This window comes from Sminthopsis crassicaudata, chromosome 3 (genome assembly GCF_048593235.1).
Source record: "Sminthopsis crassicaudata isolate SCR6 chromosome 3, ASM4859323v1, whole genome shotgun sequence".
NCBI classification, from domain to species: Eukaryota; Metazoa; Chordata; class Mammalia; order Dasyuromorphia; family Dasyuridae; genus Sminthopsis; species Sminthopsis crassicaudata.
In genome coordinates, this window is record NC_133619.1 from 80,608,487 (window position 1) to 80,635,000 (window position 26,514).

A 26,514-nucleotide genomic window follows, 5' to 3' on the forward strand; every position below is an offset into this window, starting at 1 on the left:
CCAATCTTATTGATTAGAGTAAAACCTTCCAATTGTTTTAATTTGCTTTTTTTATTAGTGTTTTTATGTATTTTGCATATTGAGAAAATTAGCCTGGTCAGAATTGTCATTTTTATTATATTGGCACAAACCAACTAAGAGCATAGAATCCAATCCTTAACTGTTTTTCTAATTTACATTTGTAATTCAATTTAAATAGGCATTGAGTTTGTTTTGGTAAGTGAACTCCCAACTATTATATGCAAATATAATTAGAAAGCATATAACTGAATATTAGTTATTGATATAATACCAACTACTCATCTTAGTGATACTTTTAGACCTTAAACATCACCATTTACTTAATAGGGAAGCAAAAGGAACTGCTGCCACACATAGCAGTATATTCATGAAAATACATAAATCATAAAATTTCTTACATTTCTCATAAATCTGGATTATATTGTCTCACCATTTCACTAAAGAGATATGGTGAAGAGTGAGTGCACATTTCAGAAATATGAACTACCCTACCCCTAAGTAATTACTATTTTAACCTTTGTCATTTTCTTCTTTTCTTATCTCTGCCAATCTGATGAGTGTGAAGTAGTTCCTCATAGTTATTTTAATTTGCATTTCTCTACTTATTAGTGATTTAGAATAATTTTCTTTTGGCTATTAGTATAAGTTAGATTTCTTCCTCTGAAAATTGGTTCTTCATAACCTTTGACCATTTATCAGTAGGAGGATGATTCTTATTCTTGTAAATTTGACTCCCTCTCCCCCCTGCCCTCCCTCCCATTTTCTGTCTTTTTTTTTCTTCTAATTTTAGCCATGCTAGTTTTTTTGTGCAAAACTTTTTTCATTTTTTTTATAATTAAAATTATTCACTTCACCTCTTGTAAATTTATATCTCATTTGCTCATGAATTCTATTCCTTTCCATAAATCACACAGGTCAGACTACTTTTAGAGTATTATATTCCTTCTAGATGTATGCATTTTAAGAAGGACGTTGACAAGATTAAAAGTGAAATAAATATGGTGAAAGCTCATTCACCTTGGTTCTAGAAGGTAGAAATAAGGGTAGTAGGTAAGTTATGAAGATACAGATTTAGGGTAGGGTTAGTGTAAGAACTTCCCAAAGAGTGGATGTTCTTCCCTTATCCATAGATCTGACTGGTAAAATATTCCTTACTCCCTAATTTGTTTTGATGTGTATCCATTTTAACCTGATCTTGATAAATGGTGTATACAGTATGTCAGTCTTCATCTGGATCTTGTCAAATTGTGTTTTACCATCAATTTTTGTGAAATGATTAAGTTCTTGTCCTAAAAACTTGGATTTTTGGCTTTATAAAACACTAAATTACTATTGGATCATTTACTGCAGTTTGTTGTGTACCTAATCTATACTGATCCATCACTTTCTTAGCCAATACCAGATTGTTGTTGTTGTTGTTGTTTTGGTGGGGGTTTGGGAGGGAAGCAATCAAGATTGAGTGACTTGCCTAGGATCAAACAGTTTATAAGGGTTTTAGTCCAGATTTGAATTCCAGTCCTGACTCCAGAGCTGATATTCTATGCACTGTGCCACCTACTTCTGTTTATAATTTACTTCTCTTTTATAATACTGTTTAAGATCTAATACTGTTAGAACACCTTAATATGAAATAGATAATTCTGATATCTTCTGAAAACTCTTTATGTCCTATTTATATTTATATCCTTTGACTATCAGTTGGAGAATGGATCTTATTTTTATAAGTTTAGCTTAGTTCCCTATCCTTATTGTGCTCATGCTGGAGAAAGGTCATATGGATATAAAGAATGTAGTACTGTGTTCAGTATTGAATCCTTATTAAACATCTGAAAATCCACATGGGATATGTAGAATCCATAGAAATATAATAGTAGGAAATTCCTTCATGCATAATGCAAACTTCTTTTAATGTGCTGTACTTTTTTTAAATACCCTCCTCCAAAAAAAAGCAGCTACATATATGTAATTTTTAACCTAACTATACTTTTTAAAGTTGAATTTCCTTTTATAAGCAAAAAAAGTAAATAATTATTTTCAAGATGTTTCTGAAAAGGGGATTTTTTAAACACATATTATACATATTTTTGCACATATTGGGTTCTATGTTTATTGAAGTCCCTTCAGTTCTAAAATGCTGTAACTAACTATAAATATGTTTGGTGATAGGTGTCATGAAGGAGAGAGGAGAATCAAAACACCAGGCTTTTTATACTTTTAGGTCAGGCAAGTAATGATATTGCTGTTAGAACTGAGGATAACTGGAGAAAAAAAGCCAACTTCTAGGGGAAAATTATAAACTCAGTCTGATTAATGTAGTAAAATGAAAAAAATATTATAGGCAGTTGAAAATATAGGGTAAAGCAACAGGTGAGAGAGAAGGACTGGAGATGTAGTCTTTGAAGGTGGAGTAAATGAACTTACCAATGGTTGTACACCGAGAAAAACATAGAATAAGCCTAGCTTTAGTATATATCCTTAGTTAGGAAGTACTTTGCTGACTTTTGTTTGTGTGTTAGGTTTCTCGGGACCTTGTATGCTTTCTTCAGCTGGATCATGTCAATGTTTACTATGGACAAGATTATCGGAATAAATACAAAGCACCTACAGACTATTGCTTGGTCCTGAAGGTAACTTGTTTGATAATTTCTTAAGAATTTCTTATTAAAGTTGCATAGTAGATAGGATTATCTATAATATTATCTTAGTGATATAAGCACCCAAACTGCCTTTATCTGAAATAATACATTACTTCAGCTTAAAAGAAGCAAAAGAAAAATAATAAAGGTAACAACATTAAGAATTGCATGCTATACCAGAATTAAAATTTTAGTAATAGAAATGGATACTGACATTTCAGCATTATATTCTATTATGTATAAGACAATTTAATCTTATTTCTTGTCATCTGAAATACACATTTGTCATTTAAAAATTAAAATTAGTCCATTATGTGAGAAAAAATTCAATTCAGCTCCTGAGAATTTTTTTTTCCATTTAGCTGGTGTTCTTTACTAAAAGGAACCAACCATCAGAGGGCACCATCATCTCAGTTAAACTTCACTCCACTTTGATCCACTGCAGGAGTAACATTAAAGTAAATCATTCCATTAAACTACCAATTCCATTATTGTGCCCTACTTCTAAATTTTGTGTGGTGTTTTACTTTCTCCAGTTACCTCCATGAAGTTTTCCAATCCAATTATTCCTTCACATTAGAGAGAGGGAGGAAATTAATATATATTTTAAATAAATTTAATAAAAGTAACTTAAAATATGCTATGTAGTTGTCATTTTTATCTATCAAAATAAAATTAAACCAATTACATTCACAAATGAAGCAAAGATGTATCATCCATAAGGATATTTAGAGGCAATTCAGTGTCTAAAGCTCTGGCTTTAGAATCAGTTTCAGATTCTACTTAAGATAATTAAAAGCTTCATCTCTTGGACAAGACATTTATCCTTTCTATGCCTTCATTTGCAAAAGGTGGGTTTACAATAGTCTCTGCCATCACCAGGGTTTTTTGGCAGCCTTAAAGTTAAGAAGTTTTACCTGTAAAGTACCAATACAATCTGCCCTTCTTTTTAAAAATTATCATAGTTTCTCCCTTATCACTTCATTTTATGTATGGGTGTTTTTTTCCCACTCTCCTTTCCTGTTCACTACTACCAGTTTATCAAAAAGGGAAAATATAATTCACTTCTCAGCCATATGTGTATTTACTAACAGGGTACATGGTTAGTGTAGTAAATCACTAGAGCACCCAAGACAATGGCTCTTAAACTTTTGGTTCTACAGACTAGTACTAAAATTCAAGAAACTATATCTATCCTTCTTGTATCTTGTACCTAATTGATCCTTTTCCCTGATATCTCCCAAATAAATATCTTTTTCTTCCCTGCTTTGGGGAGATAGGAGAAAATTTAAAAAGCAGGGGAGATGGAGTATGAGCTATAGACAGCATAATAGTATGGTGAGGAATACTGAGAAATAGCAAGTTTCAAATTACATATATTGAATGTTTAGAAGCAAAGTCACAGCTCTTCTCAACCCATACTCTGAACACTCACTACTACCACCACCACCACCACCACCACTATTATCATTGTCTACCTGTGTTTATATTTTTAGACAACTTATTGAGAAAGACTTTCTTGGATAAGTAACAGAAAGGATCAGGACTAGCTTAGATTATCTTTTTCATAGCCTTTCCAAATCTCATTTGTACCTTCATGGAAATTCAGTTCTGTAAAATTGTACTGAATCAAGTTGGCAGCATTTGAATTAAGTGAATCAGGTTGTCAACTCTAGCTGTAAGTAAACTTAAGAGAAAATGATTCTAATTACTGAGTTTGCTAATTTTTCTATTATGTAAGTATTGGTTATATTTAGTCTTCATGATACATCTATACACACTCTTTATATGTTAAATGACAAGTAAAGATTAAGGGGAAATCAGTCTACTTGCTTTTAAAAGGAAAAAAATCACAATTTCTGCAAAAATAATGAATTTAGTCAACACAAAATGTCAGTTTCTCAATTAAAAAACAAAAGTTCATTTTTATTAGACATGATATGTAGGAAAGCAAGAATGATTAACATTTTGGGGAAGAATATGATCATGAAACCTGAAGTATCACTAGTAAAAGAAATGTAATATATATTGAAGCCATAAATGTAATAATATATGATAGGTTTGTGTATGAACCATTTTTAAAATTCAAAGAAATTATTTTCAATTAGAAATGCTTACAAAGTATTGAGGGGGGTGATTGATGTCTCTGCAATTATCTTTGACTTTCTAATTTAGAGTTGTGATTTTATAGAACCACATGTAAAACTTTTGATTTACTCAATGGAATTGTCTATTTAAATGAAATTTTAGGCAAAAGACAAAGAAAAGGAAATAGTGACTTAAGTCTGATTTCAGAAAAAGCTTATGAAAAATTCTTTTGTATCCTAATTCTTTTACTAGGTGATTCTTCCAATCCATGTTATATTCAAAATGAAATGAAGATGTGTATGGTTTGTTTTTTAGTGGAGAAATATACATAAAAATTTTTCAGTCATTATTAAGTAAAGGATTTATAACTGATCCAACACCCTTTCACACATTTCATACTCTTACTAGCAATCTTTTTGTGGCTTTTTTTCCTCCTCCTCCTCCAAGACTGACCTTCACATTCATTTTAATATACTTTTATCCTTGTTTGAAAAGAGTTTAGAAGCTAAGAATAATGTGATTTTCCCCTGAACTATAAACAATGTTAAAGATGTCTCTTGTACAGCTGATGTTAAGCAGTGAACTATAGTTTCACTCAGGACAAACTTGTGACAGACTAACAATTTCCTTTTCTTTTTTGGAAAGCTTTGCTAAAATAGATCAAGAGATACTATAGATATAATTTATATTTTAGCAAAGCATTCAGAAAGCTCTCATGCTATTTTTTTTGGGGGGGTGGAGATATGTAGTCTATATGATGATATTCTATGATAGTAGATTTAGAACTGATTGAATGGATATGTTAAGCATAAGTTAGAAAGACTACTGATAATCAGGATGATTGGAATTAATGCTATCTGTTAAAGGAAAGGGAAGAAATAGCTTAGCTTCCAATTAGGGCCCTTTCTCAGAAGAGAAGTTACATTTTTTTTTTCCTCTTTGTCCCTGGAGGGCAGATATTGAGCCAAAAGGGAAAACTTGCAAATAGGGAAATTTAGGTTTGATATATGGGAAAATTTGCTATCAATTAGAACTAACCAAAATGGAATGAGTCATTATATGAAGTAGTGGGCTCCCCTTACTGGAGACATTCAAGCAATGAATGGATGACCATTTGTTAGGTATGTTTTATATAGGATTCTTGTTCAGATGAACACTGAGGATCTCTTCTAATCATAAGTTTCTGTGCATGACTATGAGTGAGTGTTAGAGGAAAGACTGGAGTCCAGATACAGCCTCACTCCAAGGCCAGTTCTTCCTTTCCACTTTACCATACTGCCTATGTATATATAGCATATACTTTCAACTTTGATCATGATAGAAGTTTGTTTTTAAATATTTGGCTTTGAGGCTAGAAATTTAATCAAATGATGCTAATGAATTTGTTGGTTTTTCTCTCACTCTGTAAATGAACATCTAATATGCAGGATTGTTAAAAAGAAATGTTTTGCAACCTTAAAGCACTCCAAAATTTTGATATATGAATTGTTAGACATGTCTAAGGTATCCCTGTGTTCTTACAAATCATCATAAAAACCTTAAGAGAACTTTCTAGCATCATAAAATTACCAAGTTAAAGCAGCTAAATAATTAATCATCAACTTAAAGCAGTGAGTGGAATTTTAGAAAATTTAGTCAAATGTTTTTTATTAAAACCATCCCTCTGGTTTTAGCATGGCCAGAAAATTGGGCCAGAATTGGACACAGGAGTGCAGTGGGCTAGAGCCCTGAGGAACATCAGCTGTTCTTTTTTTAATATCATATCTGCTGGTGGTGTCTATGGCAAGAAAAATGAAAACTGTTTCCAGAGAATTATACAGTAATATCACAAAAAAAGCAATCGATGAGGCATAGTGGATATGAGCAAGCCACAATAACTAGCCAGTGAATAACTGAGGGGAACAAAGAATAAACGACCATCATCAAGGAATTAAATGGTGAGAAGAAAATAGGGTCAGGTTACATGGCACAGGATGGCAGTGATCCCCTGGTGAGCTTGCACTGAGAAGAGAAATGAAGGAAGTCTCTAGCACAGGTAGCAAACTGTTGACAAAATATGGAAAAGAGTTGCAAAGGATGGACAGATCTGCATGATTGCAATCTAATGATATATAACATCTTTTCTAAATAATTTATGACCATTGTGAGGCTTTATTTGGAGCATAGACTGCCTTGTTCCTTAAAATCTAACTTATAAGCCTGAAGATAACTTTCGCTATAAAAGTAATTGGTAAATTACTATGATTTCATTAGTATAGAGAAACTTGCTGGGTGGGGAAACTCAGTGCAAATTAGCACCTTCTCTGCAATTAACCTAAGACAGCTGTCTAAAGCACTGAGAGTTGAAACTACATTGCCAGTGTGAAGAGAGGCAAGGCTTGTACCAAGGTCTTCCTAGTTCTGAGGCTGGCTGGCTGTCCTTTTTGACACTCTGAAACTTCTGTTTCTCTTTAAATATTTATACACTCATAGACACAGCCCTACACCCCTTCCCAAGAGAGTTCATTTTAGAGATATAACCTACATAAGCATTAGTCTAACATATATTTCTGCACAGAAGGTGTTTGACCTACTTAATTTGGAAGGACTTTTCCTCATCTCAGAGTTCTCTATATCAATGAAATCACAAGTACAGTCCCTAACTTTGAAGTAGTTTCATCCAGAATAGAGATGAAACTTTAGGGGTGGATTTCTTGTTTTCTATTCATTGTTCTAACTTATCACATGGAAATAATGTTTTGGCAATACATACTCTTGGCAAAGGGAACAGAATAGAAAGTAGCAATGAAATATATTTTTAAATGGGCATTAAAAATTTTACTATTTACTCATACTAAGCAATCTCTCATTATCTTGGTTTTATTTATACAGTTTGGTTCACAGGAAAAACTATACTTTTTCCCTTTCCTAATTTTCATAGGTTGAAACTGAAATTGGTTTTATTTTCTTCCATAAGATATTTTGTTATTCTGCAGAATAGATATATACAAAAAGATTTTCTGGAAATGCCCTGGGATATATCCACTTCATTTATTAGGTTAACCCTAATTCATATATCCTATTCCAAGAGTAAAACAAGATTTTAAAGAAATAACCTGATTGTTTTAACTGTTTGTCAGGGTGACCTTAATTTTTGTTTCAGGATTTGCTTTTGTTATCTTGAAATTACATTTGAAATTTCCTTTTCAATATTTTCTTTTTACTCCAGCACCCACAGATCCAAAAGAAATCTCAGTATATCAAGTATCTTTGTTGTGACGATGTTAGAACTCTGCATCAATGGATAAATGGCATCCGGATTGCAAAGGCAAGATTTCCTTTAACATTTCTGATGGGTTCTTATGCAATTTAGCAAATATTTATCAAGTGCCCATTATGGACAATATGTTGTGTTAGATGCTAGGGGTACAAAACTGAAAAACAGAGTTTCTGCTCGTGGGGAGAGATAATTTTCTTATAGAATGGGAGTGGGGAGAGGTAGTGATAATCAGAAAAGGTTAACTGGAGGAAATAGCAAAATGAGCTAAGCTTTGAAAACAGATTTTAGTAGATAGAAAAGGAAAGGAAGTATGTTGCTGATGGAAGAATGGCATTCATGGAATCAAGAGAAAGTAAGACAAACTGGGGAATCAATCATCCAATTTGGATAATGTACAACAAGAAGAAAGTAGTAGGAAATAAGTTTGGAAAGATAGGCTGGAAGTTTATACTTTATCTTACAGTCAGGAAACCAGCTGAAAGTTTCTGGGCTGCTGGAATGGCATGGTCAGATGTGTGCAGTATAAATGAACAACAGCTAGATGATCAGATCTGGAATGTCCTAGGAATCAAACTCAGACTTATTGGTCTATAAATTGACAGACTCTATTCGCCACCATTTTTTAATTATTTTTTTTTTTCCACACAAAGATCCACTTTCTCTCCTTCCAACTTCCCCTCATTAAGAAAAAAAATTTCTTTAACAAAGAAAAAAAATTCTGATATAAACATAAATAATATCTTTTATATATATATGTCATAACATATATAATGTTTATGAAATAAATTCTCACATTAACCATGGGAAAATCTGGATATTTGTCATTCTCCAATCTTGTGGTATCTCTCCCATTTTCTCTGATCTTTCAGATATTACTGAGTGTTTCAAGTAGTTTTTTCATTAATTGTGGATGTAGTTCATTTGGGCTAAGTAACTTGAATTCAATAAAGACAACTAGATATGCTAACTTATTATCTGTTTACTTATCTTGAATATCAACTCCTTGTTAAGTCATTCTTCTGGTCAGAGAAAACCAGAAGTAAAGTAAAAATTGATCTGCCATTTCTCTATAGGCAAGTCAGCCTAATCCTGTCTATCCCAATAAAAGTCTTGTTTTTTAATAATCCTTTTCCTTTCAGTAGAGGAGAGGGATGGACCTGTGGTTTCATTAGTACAGTGAATCCTCAGGTGAACACGATTTCTTTTATCAATGTAGGCTGACACATTTTCTAAAACTTAGAATCTTAGAGCAATTTAAAAGCTTCCCTGTCCAGCCACAGTATGTTCTGAGCTTTCACAGTACATACGTGCACTGTTTTCACAGATTATACCTGGCTCAGATATTCTCCCTCTGTTATCTAGCCTTTCATCTGTACATTCCTTTTTTTTTTTTCCCCTGAGGCTGGGGTTAAATGACTTGCCCAGGGTCACACATCTAGGCAGTGTTAAGTGTCTGAGACCAGATTTGAACTGGGATCTTCCTGAATTCAAGGCTGGTGCTCTATTCACTGCGCCACCTAGCTGCCCCTGTACATTCCTTTTAAAATAGAAGTAGCTGGTAAATTGCTTACATGTCTATACCAGGTTCTCACTCTGATTCTCCAGAATTGCCCCCATCCTACCAGAGTAGTCTATTCCCTATAGAATTTTACATAGGCCTCCTGGCCTTCTCACAGCAGCACTTCCTTCTTTTAAACAAGTGTCCAGGCCAGTTTTCATTCTTCTTTGAATTTTTTCAACCATGTCCCAGTCAGGACTTTCTCCTCTGTCCCTTTCCTATTTCTTGGTATGTGTTTTTATTTTTGCTTGTATTTGTATTCCTAACACTTAGCACAGTGTCTAGCACTTAATAGTTGCTTGACTCTTTAGACAAATTATATTTTCCCTCCACTAAGGATCTTATTTCCTTCTGTGTCTTCAGAATTTCATTCTTGGGTTGATTTCTCATTTTAGTTTTTAGTTTAAGCATTTAGTTCAAGAGATGTTACTTTTTTTTTTTTTTTTCCCCTTGTGAACCTCCTTAAATCTCCTTTCTCAGCTTTTGGGATACATTATGCCCAGATTTTTTTCTCTTTCACAAACTCTCAAAGGGAATGATCACTTCTCCCTTAGGGGAGCAATCTGTTGGTTCCCTGTTAGCAAGAGCCAGGTCCTTGTCCAAAAAATGTGTCTCTTTCTGCATTTTAAATCCATTATATCTCTTTCAGTCCATAATTGGAATTTTAGAATCCTGGTTATACATTAAATTGATCAGAGTTAATCCTTTCAAAATTCTTTGTCAATCCATGTATGTCTTTGCAGATTTCTCTGAAACCAGCCCTTTCTTCATTTCCTATAGCAAAATCATTGTATTCATCTATCATAATTTGTTCATTCTCTTAATTGATGGTTATCCCCTTAGCATCTAGTTTTTTTGTCACATACATAAAAGAGCTGCTATAAAGCTTGATCTCAATAAAGAATAGACCTCGTACTAATGGCATCAGTATTACCAAGTCAAAGGATATGTTCAATGATTTTGGGGGCAGAAGTCTAAATTGTTTTTCAAAATGCCAAAGTCAGTTTCTATTTCCAGCTGTACACCAGTGTATTTGTTTTCCACATCCTCTCTAACAATTATAATTTTACATTTTTGTCATCTTTGCTTAATCTGATGAGTTTGTGATAGAATCTCAGTGTTGCTTTATTTTATTTTTTGGTAATAGTTATTTGGAGCATTTTTTCACATATTCCAGAGGTTGGAGAAATCCAGTTATCAGTAGTCACATGAAACTGTGGATATTTACACCTCAATCCTAAGTACCTGGTTAAAATTTTGGGAGCAGATTGTCACTTCTCAATAATTTGAAAACCCCACTAAATTTAATTTTCTTCAGTTTCAACTTGAAAGTCTCCAGTACTATAGTACTGGCCTCTTTCACTACCCATTCCTTATCCTTCAGTTATTGTGTTAAATCAGCAAGCCATTAAGCATTACTATTTGACAGGTCCTATACTAAATAGTGAACTTACCAAGAATGGCAAAGATCTGGTCCTTGCCCTCATGGAGCTCCCCAGGAGAAGTGTTATCTGGAAAGCAGAAGTAGAAGGAAATAGAAAGTTTTGCCTCTTGCAGAAAGTGGGATTTGAATTGAAAGGAATCCAGGGGAACTCAGAAGAGCGGCAGGGGGATTCAGAAGAGAGAGAAGGAACACTAGAATTTTAGGAATGGATGATATTAGTAAAAAAGACAAATGGACTATGGTGTTTCAGAAGTGAGAAGGCTGTATCATAAACTGTATAGAAGAGAATGAAATATAAAAAGACTGGAAAAGTAGACAGGGACCAGATTATGCAAGGCTTTAAAATACAAACAGGATTTTATATTTGCCAAGTGCTGGGGGATATTATAAAAACACAAAGAATGAAAAAGACTTTTCTGTTTCAGAATGAAACGAACTTTTTTCTAACTTACCTTACCTTGTGCCTTATCTTGCCAACTATCTTTTTATTTTTCTCCTGTAGTCTTCCTCTTCAAGTTCTACTCCTTAATCTTCCTTGCTCTCTTTTTCCTCAGCCCCTTTACATACTCCTTTCTTTCTTTTGATCCTCTTTCATCCTAGAAGTAGAATCCTAGGCAGATATCTCTTGAATTCCCCTTGAATCCTTCACACATAATTACTTTCCTGGTCCAAACAACTATAAGTCACCTGCTGGATTTTCTCCCTTTTCTGTTAAAATCTTTTTCTCTTATCCTATGCCTTCTCCCTGGAAACTAAATACTGCAGAAAGGTCAAGGATGAGGACTGAGAAAATACCATTTAATTTGGTAATTATGAAGTCATTGGTGGCATTGGAGAGAACAATTTCAGTAAGGTGGTAGGGATAAAGACCAGATTGAGAGGCATTAGTTATATGTGGGTTGAAATCTACTCTTCATAGAAATTTAGCAGTGAGAAAAATGAGAGACATATGGGTCATTTGAAGGTTTTTCAGAAAATTAGTGAATTATGTTTGTAAACAGAAAAGAATTATATTTTTGAAGGAAGGAAGGAAAAGAAAGACAGACAGAGAACAATGGAAATTACAAAAGAGAGGGGATCAAGAATAATAGGAAAAAAGTCCTGACAAGGAGGAGGGTCACCTCTCATGTTGATGAGTATATGTTAGTGTAATATCTTATTGGTTGAGGTTTAAAGTTCTAAATCTTAACTGACAAATGATCATAGAGTATTAAATAAAGTCAAAGTGTTATTTATTTGAGTTTGAAATGCCTTGTGATTCTTTTGGAAGAAATATTCATTTTTTAATGGTGCTTTTAAAAATTGCTTTTATATTTATTCCCGGAAAGCTTCTGAGTAATCTATAGATGTAGACAGCTATTGGTTATTGGTACATTTCAACCTGGTTCTGCCTGCCTAGAAATTATACTTAGCCATATAGATTACAGTTTAATTTATTCTAACAGTTTGGCATGGTGAGAAAATTCTTTAATAGAAACTTATAAATCAGTTAGCAAAAACACTTTTTCTTCCTTCCACACCGATTAAATTCAAATAAAGTTTAAAAAAAATTACTCTTTTCTGTTTAGTATGGAAAACAACTCTACCTAAATTATCAAGAAGCCCTAAAGAGAACAGAGTCAGCCTATGACTGGACCTCCTTGTCTAGTTCCAGTATCAAATCTGGATCGAGTTCTTCTAGTATCCCAGGTAAAAAAAATCCCCATAGTACTACTTCACTATTTGTCATAGACTATTCTCAGTCTTTAAAACACGAATTCCTAGTCCATTTCGTGTTGTGGTCTCCCTTAGACCGTAAGTCTGGTGAGATTTATGGGCCCCTTCTCAAAATAATGTTTTCAAATCTATAAAATATGTAAGATTAGAAGAAATGGATTGTGTTAAAATGGCTCTTTACTAGTTTTGAAAATTAACTTCAACTTTAAACTTTTTTTTTTTTAGCCCTTTCCAAAGACTGATAACCTATTTCAGTGTAATCTCAGTTTTTGACCCTCTTAACAATAATAATTTTGTGTGACCCATTTTTAAATTTTGCAGTACCAGGCTTTTGTCTCTTAATTACAGTGTGCTATTTCTTCAGAACAGAAAGCTGAGATTACTCAAATTATGAAGAATATTTCAGTTGAGTATCTTCAAAATGAAAAACTTTCTATTTGGGGATGACACTATTTAGAAATCTCAAAAAAAGATAATTTTCATGGTTCTGTTGCTTACTATAGTTTTTAATCAATGAACAATCACACTTTCTTAAAAAACCCTTTCTTAAATTTCTATGAGAGAGCTATAAAAAAATAAATATGAAATGGCAGTCCATTCTTTTCTTTTTGTCTCTAATCTAAGCCTCAAGCAAGACAATCTTTTCATCCCTATTATGTGAGGAAAAATTAGTCAGTGAATAAAATTGAGAAAGAGTAAAGACTAAAAAGTCAATAATGAGCATATGGTATAAGAATATACCAAAAAAGAAATAAAAAAGCAAATATGATCATTGTAATTAAATTGAAGTGCCATGATGCTATATTCTAATTCAATATTTAAATATATTTCATTATGTACAGTGTGAGGATAGACTTTTTTTTCTCTAGTTTAAAAAGTCCTTTAAGAGTAAGTCATGTAATTAGATTTGAAAGGACTCTCAAAAAATTATTGGATGCAAAACCTAGTTTTCAGCACACAATAATTAAGTACATGCTTTATGCAAAATATTATTTTAGGTATTGAAGAAAATATAATTAATTTTCTTATTAATTAAATAAAATGGAATTCATGATTAAACTGAAGAGTAATACAAAGAAAAAGGTTTAAAAATGTATAAAAGCCCTGTTTTACAGGTGACGAAGCAACAGCCCACCCTGTTGCTGATAATGACTTAAGAGTTTTCTAGGTTTTTTCACCCCACATACCAGCAATACATATGATCTGCAACCTGATGGCGATAAACTGCAACTGAGGAAACTACAGGAATATAATATAGAAGGGAAGATAACTCTTCCTGATTTATCTAGTAACTAGTCAAGATACAATATGTTCTCACAAATTCTCATTCATTTTCAATTCTTTTTATCTCTTTTTACCACTTTCTTCTCACTCCCCCCCTCCCCAAAAAGGCACTCATTTTCAAAATCTTAATTGTTAATGAAGTGAAAACAGTTTAAACCTGTACATTAAATGTAATTTAATCTTACTTTGTCCCATTTCCCAGTGTTACAGAACAGACACTAAATAAAAAAAGATCTCATTTTCTCATTCAAAAGGAGTGGAAATTTATAATTAACCATCATTATTTGTGTTGTTTGGTTTTTAATTTGGGGTTGGAAAATAGGAGGATGTAAGACCTTGTCCTAGGGGGAAAAACAGTTGTTAGGCTTTTAATATTAATTTTGGGTTTGAAAATTGGCTATAAGACTTTGTCCTATGAGAAAAAAACAGTTGCTAAGCTTTTTTAATACTGACCCAAAATGTTTTCTTATTTGGATTCCTATTTGTCTTTGAATGTGTTCAAATTCAAAAAAATGTATTCTTTGATTTGCTGAATGACTGAATACTAATAATAATGCATGGTCTTTTTATATAATTTCTTAGTGAACTGGTATGCTCCACAATAGACTTGAGATTTACCACTTTTAATTGAGAAGCATTTTCTAGTGGAAAGTATTTCATTTTATTAGTTGAGTGGTAAATTGACACTTATTTTGTAAGAGATTTCTCTAATACACTTATTCCCACCACGGGCAAGCTTTTTAAAAAACAGTTTAATTTTTAATTTAAACAGAGTCTCAGTCAAATCACTCTAATCAGTCTGATAGTGGAGTTTCTGACACCCAGCCAACAGGACATATTCGTTCCCAAAGTATCGTGAGCTCCATCTTTTCAGAAGCTTGGAAACGAGGAACTCAATTGGAAGAGTCCAGCAAGGTAACAGGCCTCTTTTTAGCATGCATAGCAAATCTCAGGATGCTTTAATGAAAATAGACTTCATTGCAATGTTGCTGTCTTTTTTTTTTTTCCTTTTTTTTTTTTTTTTTTTTTTTTTTTTAAGGAACTCTTCCTTCTCAGTTCTATTTTTCTTGGTGTCTTTATGATTGTAGGGAGTCACTATTTTCTATTTAAATAGATGTTATCAAATCAATTAGTCATTAATGGGTCCAGATGAATTTATCCAGGCTGTTGCTTACAAGCCTCTTTGCTTCACTTAATTTCTTACTTTTATGGACTATTTTCTTGCTCATTCACCTCTTCCACAAAGTAAAAGAGGAAAGGAATGGGTTTTAATTCATCATCTTTAAAGCTTTTATTCCTGAAACTTGTGTTCCTGAGTCATACCTCCATGTTGAATTAGACATTTCTTCCTGAATTATTAAATCAATGAAAAATCTCAGATATGGAATCTTTGAGCTGAACATCTGATGCAGTGGTTCTCAACATTATTTTTGGCCTCAGGACCTTTAAGATCCCTTAAATAATTTATAAAGATAACTATACAGATACACTGTATTCGACATTAGAACTGATACATTTTTAAAACATTTCTTGTAAAAGAGAACTTTTTGCAAAAAGAAAAAAATACTGAAAAGAGTGATAGTGTTTTACATACTTTACAAATCTTTTTATTGTCTGGCTTAACAACCAAAAAAGCTGTTTTCTCATCTGCTTCTGTATTCACTCTGTTGTAAGGTTTTTTCAGTTGAAGAAAATGAGAAAAAGATCTGGTCTCACAGTTACATTAGTGAGAAGGGAGAAGAGGGAAATATTTTAAGAGGCAAATATTATCTTAGTATTATTATGAAAATAGTTTTGATCTTGTGGACCTCCAGGGATTTGGGGGACTTTCTGGGGTCTGTGGAACACACTTTGAGAACCACTGGTCTAATTCAATCACCTTATTTTACAAAGAGAAAACTGAGGTTGAGAGAATTTAAGTAAAATGCCTCAAATCACACGTAGAAAATAACAGCATTGCATTTCAGTCAGTTCCTTGACCTTGGACATCATCTAGACCAAACTTATACTCATTGCAGAAGTTCTATTACATCTCTGCCAACTGGCCTCTTTAAAATAGCCAGTTCAAGAACTCAGTACATTTACAGCAGCCCATTTCACAACTGCTGTTTCAATTAGGTTTTTCTTCAGTAATTATTTTCTAGTGCTGTGATCTGAATTACTTTATACAAATGCACTGACAAGTTGAGTCAAACTGAAAATTTGCTGTGTGATGCCAGTTTGCTTACCTTTTGATTATCCAAAAGAATTCTAATTCAGAATAAAAACTAATATCAGAAGTAGTTTGGGGAAAATTAAGTCCACCACAGTAGAATTTTAAAAAAATGTTTATTCCCTCTGTCTTTTAATTTGTCCTGGTGAATCAGGAACTATGCTTCAGGAAATTCCGCTATTTCTAATTTCCAAAATAAAATTCTCCATTTTATGAAATTTCTAATGTTATCCATATAGATTTTTATCTGCAGACTTGCCCCAAAACAAAGATCTAAAGATTTTGAGTTTTTAAAGGGTTGCCTGTCATTACAGAATAAAAGTTGATTGGAATTGAAAGATTTGAAAGGGATTTTCAATCAGACATGTTGCCAAGTCCCTTTGCAGTGGTGGAGATTGAAGTTACTATTCCTCTTCCTCTGTGTTTCTCCTGTTACCTCAGTCTCAGATGTCTAGGGTGAAGGCTGGCAGAGCTAAGGTCTGCATATCCAAGATGCCTAATATGGGGTGCAGCTAAGGTCTGGGACTGTTCTTTAAAACTACATTAACCTGAGTGATTCACAGAACCAAATCTTACCTACTAACACTTTTATTGAGAGCTGCTTAATCCTTTTATGTGATTATACTAATTAGCCCAAAGTTTCAATCTGACAATTTCAAGGTATCCAACAAATTGGTTAAAAAATCCTTTGTAATTCTTGCTTTTGATCAATTATCATTACAGTCCTCAAAGATCTTGCCCAAATTATTTAAAAAGTAGAAAAAAAATACTACCCAGGATATTTCTATATCATTTTCAGAATTAAATTGCATCCTTACATTACTAAATTAATTAATCAATCGCATTAAATGATGGTGACTCCAGTAGCACTAAGGAACATTTTTAAAGTCATCTGCCTTCTAGATTTCCTTTTCTCAAATCTGTTGAGATTATTCTCATTTTTCTCCTTGCTTTTTTCTATATAATAATGTGTTTTTTTTTTCCTTGTCGCTCACTGTAATGTTCATGAATCATTTCTTTATATATTTTCCAGTAAAACAAATATAAGGAAAATGTCCCCCTTTTACCTGCATTGCTGGACTTCTGTGCATGTTGGATGCAAGTGTCTCGTACGAATACAAGTGTGTGTGTCAAGCTCAGCCCTGTATGACTGTGCACGCCTGCTGAATATTTCCATGCTCTCATATGTCAGCACTCTAGCATCAGAAAACCATCCTCATTCATCAAGAGACCCTCCACCAGCACATCCTAAACCTAACCCATGCATCCGCTTGATGCGGGCGCACTCATGGAGTGAAAGGTTGTCCTCTCTCCTCATGACGGGTCCCTTTCAGGACAGGATGTGCCGCAGTAATAGCCGCAGGCCCCAAAGCGGCGTCCTGTCACTGTCCAAGCCGCTTCCACCCCAGAAGTCTGCTCCCGGGTGGACAGGCCCTCTAGCTCTCCACTTCGGAGCATAGTCTGAGAGGACTTTTCCTGTGGGTCCCTCCTCCCCAGGGAGCCAAGCTTCCTGCTTCCTCTCATGTGATCTATCCATCTTCATCCTCTTGCTACATCCTCATGCATGTTCCAGGCTCCTTTTTTTTTTTTTTAATAGATAAGCAAATTAGAACTGAACTTTATAACTTTTTTTTTTTTTGTCTCCCTTGTCTCCCTTTTTTTTATACTCCTTTTAGGCCAGAATGGAGTCTTTGAACCGACCTTACACTTCACTTATGCCCCCTTTATCCCCACAGACTAAAGCAGTCGCTCCCTATACTGCATCACAGCCTTCCCCCCCTCTCCCCCCTCCCCCACCACCTCCTCCACCTCCTCCACCCCCCCCACCCCCACCACCACCCCCTCTCCCTAGCCAGGCTGCCCCTTCCTCAGTTTCAGCAGCTACAATGTTTGTGAAATATAGCACGATAACCAGGCTTCAGAATGCTTCTCAACATTCAGGACCTCTCTTTAAACCCCCACCACCCCTGGGGACCCAGCAAATGTCAGCAGCCTCCCAGTCAGGAAAGCCTCAACTGCTGGTGCCTCCTAATGGGGTGGTTCCCCCTCCCCCTCCTCCACCCCCGCCTCCTACCCCAGGATCAGCTATGGCTCAGCTGAAACCTGCCCCTTGTGTCCCATCAGTTCCTCAGTTCAATCCCCCTCCTCCACCCTTGAAGATTCATCAGGTGCAGCAGAATGTGGTTCAGGCTACTCCCCTGGCTCCCCCACCCCCTCCCCCAGTTCCTGCACCCCCCCCTCCTCAGGCCCCTCCCAAGCCCCTGGTGCCTCCCCCCCAAGCCGGTACCAAGATGGCGTCACCAATCCCCCTCCCCGTCCCCACCCCTCCGATACCCCCAGTCAAAAAGCAGCCCGTATTTCCTATTTCCCAGATTCCTCCATCTCCTTCCGCTCTTCCTAGCCCGGTTCCCCCACCAACCTTACCAAAGCAGAGCTTCTGTGTAAAACCACCTCCTTCTCCACAGTCTCCAGGGCCATCTGTTGTGAAGCAGATAGCCAGCCAGTTTCCCCCTCCTCCCACGCCCCCTCCTCCGCCCGAGCCTCACCCTTTAAAGCCCGGGCCGCTGAGTGTGACGCCACAGTCTCCCCCCGCTGTGAAGGCCAAGCCCAAATGGCAGCCCAGCTCAGTGCCATCCCCAGACTTTCCCCCACCTCCACCCGAGAGCATCCTTGTATTCCCACCTCCACCGCCTGCAACTCCAGGGCTCCCTCCCACCCCTGATAAGATGGGATCTCCAGTCAAAAAGACGAGCAAGACTTCAAGTCCGGGGGGAAAGAAACCACCGCCAACCCCGCAGCGAAACTCCAGCATCAAATCTAGCAGCTGTGCAGAATATCAAGAGTCCAAAAGACCTTCAGTAGACAGCCTTGTTAGTAAATTTGCACCCCCATCAGAACCTTCGGGGTCTCCCAACAAGGAGACCCCCCCACCTCCTGCCGCTCCACCAAAACCTGGGAAACTCAATCTCTCCGGAGTCAGTCTACCCATAGTTCTCCAACAAGGAGGCATTTCAGCAAAAGCACCTGGGATGAGTGGACTTGGTAAGGACTCGATGGTAGAATTTCCTTCTCCTCCTTCAGATTCTGACTTTCCACCTCCTCCACCTGAAATAGAGCTTCCTCTTCCACCGGTAGAGATTCCATCAGTGTTTTCAGGAAACGCTCCTCCCAAAGTGGCTGTAGTTAACCCTCAGCCGCAGCCGTGGTCCAAAAGCTCCGTGAAGAAAGCCCCTCCACCCACCAGGCCCAAGCGGAATGACAGCACCCGCCTCACGCAGGCAGAAACCTCGGAGCAACAGGGGGCCGCCCCAGGCGTCCCACAAGTGCCCACTTCCCCCAAGTCTAGCCTTAGCGTCCAGCCCGCGTTCTTGGCCGACTTAAATAGGACACTGCAACGCAAGTCCATCACCCGTCACGGCTCCCTCTCTTCTTCCCGGATATCCAGAGCCGAGCCAACGGCCACCATGGATGATATGGCGTTACCCCCTCCGCCCCCTGAACTGCTCTCAGATCAACAGAAGGTTGGCTATGGAGGTAGTCATATCTCAGGCTATGCAACATTGCGGAGGGGGCCACCTCCTGCTCCCCCTAAAAGGGACCAGAACACCAAGCTCTCTCGAGACTGGTAGCTACTCTAGGATTCTGGCTCATTCTTCAATCTTAACCTAACCTATAAATTCAAGTGTTCAGCACATCCTCTTGTGATAATGTGATCAAAATGGTATTCAGCTGTAGCTAAGGGTAATTGTATACATTCCCCCTGTCCCTTAAAATTAGTCCAAAAATGGGTCGTGTCTTTTGGGAGGGGGGTTGTGGAGAGGACATGTGTGTCTTTATCTCTTCGTGTTCCTTTTTTTTTTTTTCCTCCACGTGGATTGGACCAAAAACCTTTCTCACTTTTCTGCTTTTGAGGTATTTTGTAATGTCTGTCCATGTGCAATGAGACTCCGTTTGTGCATGTTTTATAATATACATTGAGTAGGTTTATAATGGGACATTTCTCACAATTATAAAAGACAGTCAGAATATTTGGTTTCTCTAGCTTGAGTCTTTGCCATCAAGCACAGGGAAGGGGCATTTTAAGCCAGGAAAAGCAGCTCAGCATCTCAAGAGTCTAATAATACCCGGAATAGTTGATGTGACCAGCTGCTTAGAATATAGACATGATATAACCAAAACATTCTGGCTGTAAACACTCAAAGAAAGTAGATGTTATTTGTTGATCTGGAGTAAAAATAAATTTCTGCCACAGGTAGCCTTCTAGAATGTGGCATTCTGTCCCTGAAAAAATCAGGGAAAAATTACCTGTTAATAAGCTTTGTTAGTTCATTTTACTGTTAACCAGGAGTCCGTTTCAATCCCTTGAGTTTCAAGAAGCTTTTAATCAAGTTTGGTTCCATGTTTCTTTGTTTCAATTTATTCAGATAACCATGTGTAGACCCAATCAAATGATATTGATGTGTTCCACTTTGAAGTGTGCGCTTTTATCACGCAGCTGTATGTAATACAGCTCTCAATGTAATAGGCACACACATTATACAAATATATCATTGTCCAAAAAATACCTGTAGGGTGAATAAATCCTTCCAATGTTTCTGCTACTCTCCCAAGTAGGAGTGACTAGAAGGCTTCATTTAAACTTAGTTTTGTCCTTTCCAGCATTAACGAATGCCTAAGTCCACAAACATTCTGTATTTTGTATGGAACTCAAGAATAACATTAGACTTAGAAAATGGGGCAGGGTGGGGGGAGGGAACAGTCAGAATCCTGTTTTTATAAATTATAAAGGCTTATCCAGCTATCAGATAGGGATTGGAATGCCAAATTATGAGAACTTGAGATTGATCACCTGTTGGTTATGTGCAGCAGAGCATGAAATCAGAGTGGAAGAACTCCAGATCTAGCATTTTCCTAGCTAATCTTACTCCCAAGTCGATTTTTATTGGGAGAGGGGGTGGGAAGGAGAGAGACGTACATCAGAAATCCTGTCCTATCATCTTGATATTGGGGGAGTGGGAGGAGCTGCTTTTACATAGAAAATCACAGAACTTGCCCAGAAAACATGAGCAAATGACTATCAGTGAAGAAAAGATATTCATATTTTTAAAGATGAAAAATATCAAGATCCTGACCCAAAGGAAGGAAAAAAATCCAAATAATTGTCATCTTTTGGGAATAAGAAAAGATTGAGCAAGTTGCACACACACAGACAAAAATCTCATGTAAAAATTTCCCCCCTTAGAAAGCAGTGTATTAAGAGTGAAGTGAAAGCAAGCAGTACCTCCATTATCACATCACCATTCTCCTGTGTTAAAATAGTTTAAGCAATAAGACCATTGTGCATTTTAAAGCAATGCTACTTTAAAAAGCACTTTTTTTCTATTTTCAATCATTCACAAAATTTCCTGTGTTTAACATTTCTGTGTTTATGAAGTGTCCTTAAAAGCATTTGCATTGTTGATTCTGAAGTATGCCCTGGTTTAAAGGCCACCTTGTAGGTAGGCAGTTGAACTCTGCTTTTGTCCGTGGGTGCTGCTGTCATTTTTCCACAGCCTTCTACCTGCAGTTTTGTATTGTAAGGAATTACTCACCCTACCTCTTCTCTGGGGTGGAAGTATGAGGAATAGGAATCCAGATTTACGTATCTGTTCAGTGCTGAGTTTAGCTGCGATGTCAAATTTTTATCATATTGGACAGAGGATTGTTTTTCCCTACGAAAAATTAGATCTCTTTTCTCCTTTGGGCTTTCAGAGTTTTTCTAGGACAATTACAGTTTGGATAAGACTCTTAAGAAATAATATTCATCATTCCCTGTTGGATTCATTAGGATTCCCAAATTTTTCTGCCTTCGACAATGGCCAATAATTGTACTTCATTTTTTCCTTAAGATCAAGGACCCTCTGAATGAAGATTTTGGAGGCAGAAATGATGCTCCAGACCTTTGAAAGGAACACACTGCAGCAAGGAATTAAGAGATTTTTTTTGAGCTTTGGCTGTCTTGGTTGAACATACAGCCATTTCTGTCTTAGAGAAACATATAACTAAAACAAAAACTAAACTATAGCTTAAGTTTTATGTTTTCTTATGTGGATGCAGGAAACTAAATTATAAACCAAAATGAAAGTCCTAATATTCTCTTTGAGGATTTATATTATTCTAGGAGGTTTTGTTTTGGGATTTTGTTTTGTTTTGCTGCTGATATTTTATAACCTTTTTTCCCCAAGGAGCTTTTGGGGAAATATTAGGGGTTCTAAAAAAAATAATAATTAAAAAAAAAAAAAAAAAAACACCTCAAACCTTTGATTTTGGATATGTTTGTAGCCATTCTTTTTCTCTGTAGGTTCAGGGAAATATCTACTGCCAGATGATACTAGTACTGTGCCTTCCTTTCACTGCCTCTGCTAACAGTTCCAATCCAGCATTCTTTTTCCAGACCAAGGAGAGAAAGCTGGAAATCTGGCTTGGCAGCATCAACTCCAAGGACCTCAGTTAGTTTAGCTTTAAATTACTGCTTTAGACGGCAGTGCAAATTGGTGGTTATTACATGTACTAACCTGCTTATCACCTACAAACTGTACTATCAAGTTTGAACTACAGCAGGATCAATTCTCTCTCTCTCTGGTAATCATGTAACTTACATGTTTTGGTTTTGTTTTTGTTTTTTTAATTTAAGCATGTTAATGTAAACATTAAAATATTCAAAAGATACAATGGGATCTGGTCTTGGAAATTAGCATCACAGTTTTGCCTGTGTGGCTTTTGCTCAATGGAGGGAAATAATCTGGTTTCTCTAGTCTCTATTTGAGGCAAGTGACTATTATATGTTGCTGTAGCTCGCTAGTTAGAGCATAATTTTGCAAGTTGTTTTGTTGAATGAGAAAAGTAAGTCCAAAACAAATTACTGGAAAGAAAGAAAATGTTAAGCTATGCCTTACATTGATACTTGATTGTTCTTAAAATTCTTTGTGCATTTTTGGCTGTCTTTAACTGTGACTCTCTAGAGTGGTGATCCTACTTGTCCTTTCCTAGGAGTAAATTTGCTGAGAATCAGGTTATGATCCAAACTTGAAAATATTCTTTAATGAGGTTATTTTTTAACCTTAAATGATGTATACCCAAAGTGGATTTGTTAATTTATTAATCTACAGTGAGCTCTTACAAAGTAATGTACAAGAAATATTCAGAGAAAATGTTTATTATATACTGCAAGAAAAATGGAGACCCACTTCTAAAAATGTTCTTCTTTGTGATTGGTTACAAATATCACAACCTACATGGTATGAATTAGTTTTGTTTAGCCAGTAGTGACTTTTGAACTCCTTTTTTCCCCAGCTGAAAAGTGAAGGGGGAGGGGGAGAATCTTTTCCAAAAGTTCTGGCCAAATTTTACTAGGTTCCTGAGAGAAGAATGGATTTTTCCCCATGGGTTCTTGGTGCATTGTTCTCTCTAGCCACTACCACTCCTACGCCAACCCCCCAAAGTTAAGATAATTTTACTTTCATGGTTGTAAAACTATCATTTATTTTAAAGCTTAAGCAATGTTTAATTATAGCAAGTAAACCATTCTGAAGTTCTACAACGCAGGTGTGCCTTTAATTCAGCAACCTAAACATTTAACTTTACACAAAGGAAGGCAGTTTCACAGTGGGATTCCTTTAAATATAAAGTTTTCTGATGAATGCAGTAATTGTGGCAAGAAGGATGCATCTGTGATATTTTCTTTTTAGTAAAATAAACTTGAGACTGGACCCTAAGTAATGATTGATATGAAAACTAACATCTTCCATTAGAGGTAAGAGATAATCCTTAAAGATACATCTTTCATTGAACTCCAGAGAGAGAACAAATGTTTGGATTTCCATTCAGCCAAATTATATATATGCCATATTCAGTAGATGATGGCTCCCCATTAGGATGTAAGAAACTTAAAAATTTGTATCTACATAACAAGATTACAAAAATAATTGCATAATACATTAATAATCACTTCAAAAGAAAGATAACTGACCTCATTCATGTGTAAAAAAAAAAAATCTTGATTTGTTTGAGCTTCTTGGATGAATTAATGTGCCAAAATAGTAACAAGAATCACTATTCTTTGAATTCCTTGAAGGAACAACATTCTAGAAATCAGTTAAGTAAATTAATCCATGATGGCTGATGAAAGGAAGGTATATGTTGTCTAGGCTCAATAAAAATGAAACCATGGCTATTTCACCAGTTGTTATAAACATTCCCCAAAATGGAATTCTTTCAGCCATGAGTATGTTAGTGAGTTCAGGGCTGTCTACCAAAGATGTATTTAAGTGAGTGTGAGGAAAGCCAAGTAAAAGGTAAAAAGTATTGCATCTGGAAAAGATTATCAGCACAGAGGTATAACATACTTTGTGAAAATGGACATCTGGACAGTGTTTGTTTCTATAAGTAATTTTTAACAAAAAAAGAATCAATTTGCTCCTCTTTTAAGATATTTTATTTTAAGGATAACCACAGTTCAATTAAATTTCTTCCTATTCTTCTATCCTTATTTAAAGGACTGACGTTCTTTTGCAAATGTTTGCAAATAAGGATAGAATAATCATTCAGCAAAATATTTTTTCTCCTTAAGAAACAAGCATTAAGTAGAATATTTTCCATGGTTTTGCAGCTTCATTTTTTTTAACAGCCATTAATGGATTTCTGTACAGAGATGCACATTAAAAGTTATTAGTCTGTGCAAAAGCGTGTACTAGATGTAAATACATTCATGTTTACTACTTTTTAAAGAAATTGCACCTTTTATCTTTAAATGGGATTGCCTCCCCCATTTCCTACTCCTCCCTCTAACCCCTTTTTCCATTGGGGGGGGAAGGAGGGAGGTTCTTAGAAATTCTGACTTCTACAGTTTGGGAGAGCTTTGCCATATATAAATATATAAATATATATAAGTATGTATAAATATACTTTTTTAAGCATGGGAGAGAGGACAAAAGGAACTGCATTATTATAAAGTACCCAATATACAAAAAAAAAAAATATGCACAATTCAATAAGGATGTAGTTAAAATTCAATTATTTTTTTTGTCTTGTCTTTTGCATAACTGTATGCTCTTATTTCATAATGTGCCTTGCTCCCTGATTGTGTGAAAATAGAGATATATTCAGTACTACTGACCATGTTTTCATTATACTGCTGGATTAAGTTATTTTACTGAGTTATTTTACTCTTGCCAATTATTATTAGTAAACAATTGTAATGGTTTAGGATGGTGGTCATGAGGTCAGTGTAAATTTTTTTTTTCATTTACATGTTTCCATTATGTAAGTTTACTGAAACCTTAATAAAATATTGGCTTCATCTACACTTGGATTTTTTTCCCCCATGCTGATCTGCAAATGTTCACATTCCTAAGTGGCCAAACACCAGGTCTGTCTTCTTATACCATGATAAATAGGCCATTTCTCATCAAGGGTTAATTTCTCCTTTTCTCAGGACCCAATAAGCACCGCCCAAAGTTGTCTGCCAATAACAGGTTATAAACAAACATAATAAACATCCTGGAAATACCAGCAGTCCCTTACAGTCATTTTTTTTTTTCTCCCTCAAGTCATTTAGAGGCAGGTTGAGAAGGAGAGGAAGATAAGAGAGGGGACCCACTAGGAGAGTGAGCCTGTAAATTTTGGAGAAAAATAGGCTAAGTTGAACACTAAGCTTCAATATCACTAATTTATTATACAGAGGAATTTTATTTGGGGAAAAAAGCTTTTTTGCACTTGTATTTTACTAGTTTTCTCTTCATTTATGCAAACATATTGAGCATGCTACCTTCTTCGATGTCAAGACCATTTGTTTTTCCCAGCATTTGTTGTCAATTAGGAGATTGTGCTGCTGAAGATAAAGAAATGAGTTGTTGCTTGATCCAGAGAGCCATGAGTAAAAGCTAAGGTTGTCTAGCACTCTAGTCAATAGAAAGGGTGCTTGGTGGTCTTCCAAGAAAATAATGACTGACAATGATTGGCCAGCATTCCATACAGTGGGCCGTGTAGGCAACACACCTCAAAAGTGTATATGTGCACATGAAACGGGTATTCAGCCAGTTTTATAAATAATGAGCAAATAAAGTTTAAAATATTTAAATGATATCCAAAGTCACCTAGCTATCAAGTGTCTGTGATATAGGATTTGAATTTAGGTTCTTCCTAACTTAATGACTGGTGCAGATAGTCAGATAATTGTGTGTGACTGGGCAAATTACAATTTTTCTAGTCCACATTTTCCTCATAATTTAAATGTAATGGATTGGTGTATATGAACCT

At 35.6% G+C, this 26,514-nt stretch overlaps 1 protein-coding gene across 5 annotated transcripts in view; it reads left to right on the forward strand.

The window, feature by feature from the left end:
* The window catches only part of RAPH1 (Ras association (RalGDS/AF-6) and pleckstrin homology domains 1), a 99,183-nt gene extending 73,624 nt beyond the window's left edge, over positions 1-25,559 (forward strand). For 4 of the 5 annotated variants that reach the window (XM_074298964.1, XM_074298965.1, XM_074298966.1 and 1 more), the window contains 5 exons: positions 2,538-2,648; positions 7,954-8,052; positions 12,575-12,695; positions 14,779-14,921; positions 17,895-25,559. In XM_074298964.1, the coding sequence (XP_074155065.1) occupies positions 2,538-2,648; positions 7,954-8,052; positions 12,575-12,695; positions 14,779-14,921; positions 17,895-19,847 (2,427 nt within the window). In that variant the 3' untranslated portion in view covers positions 19,848-25,559. The other variant, XM_074298968.1, reaches the window with a different exon arrangement.
* Positions 25,560-26,514: the final 955 nt, after the last annotated feature.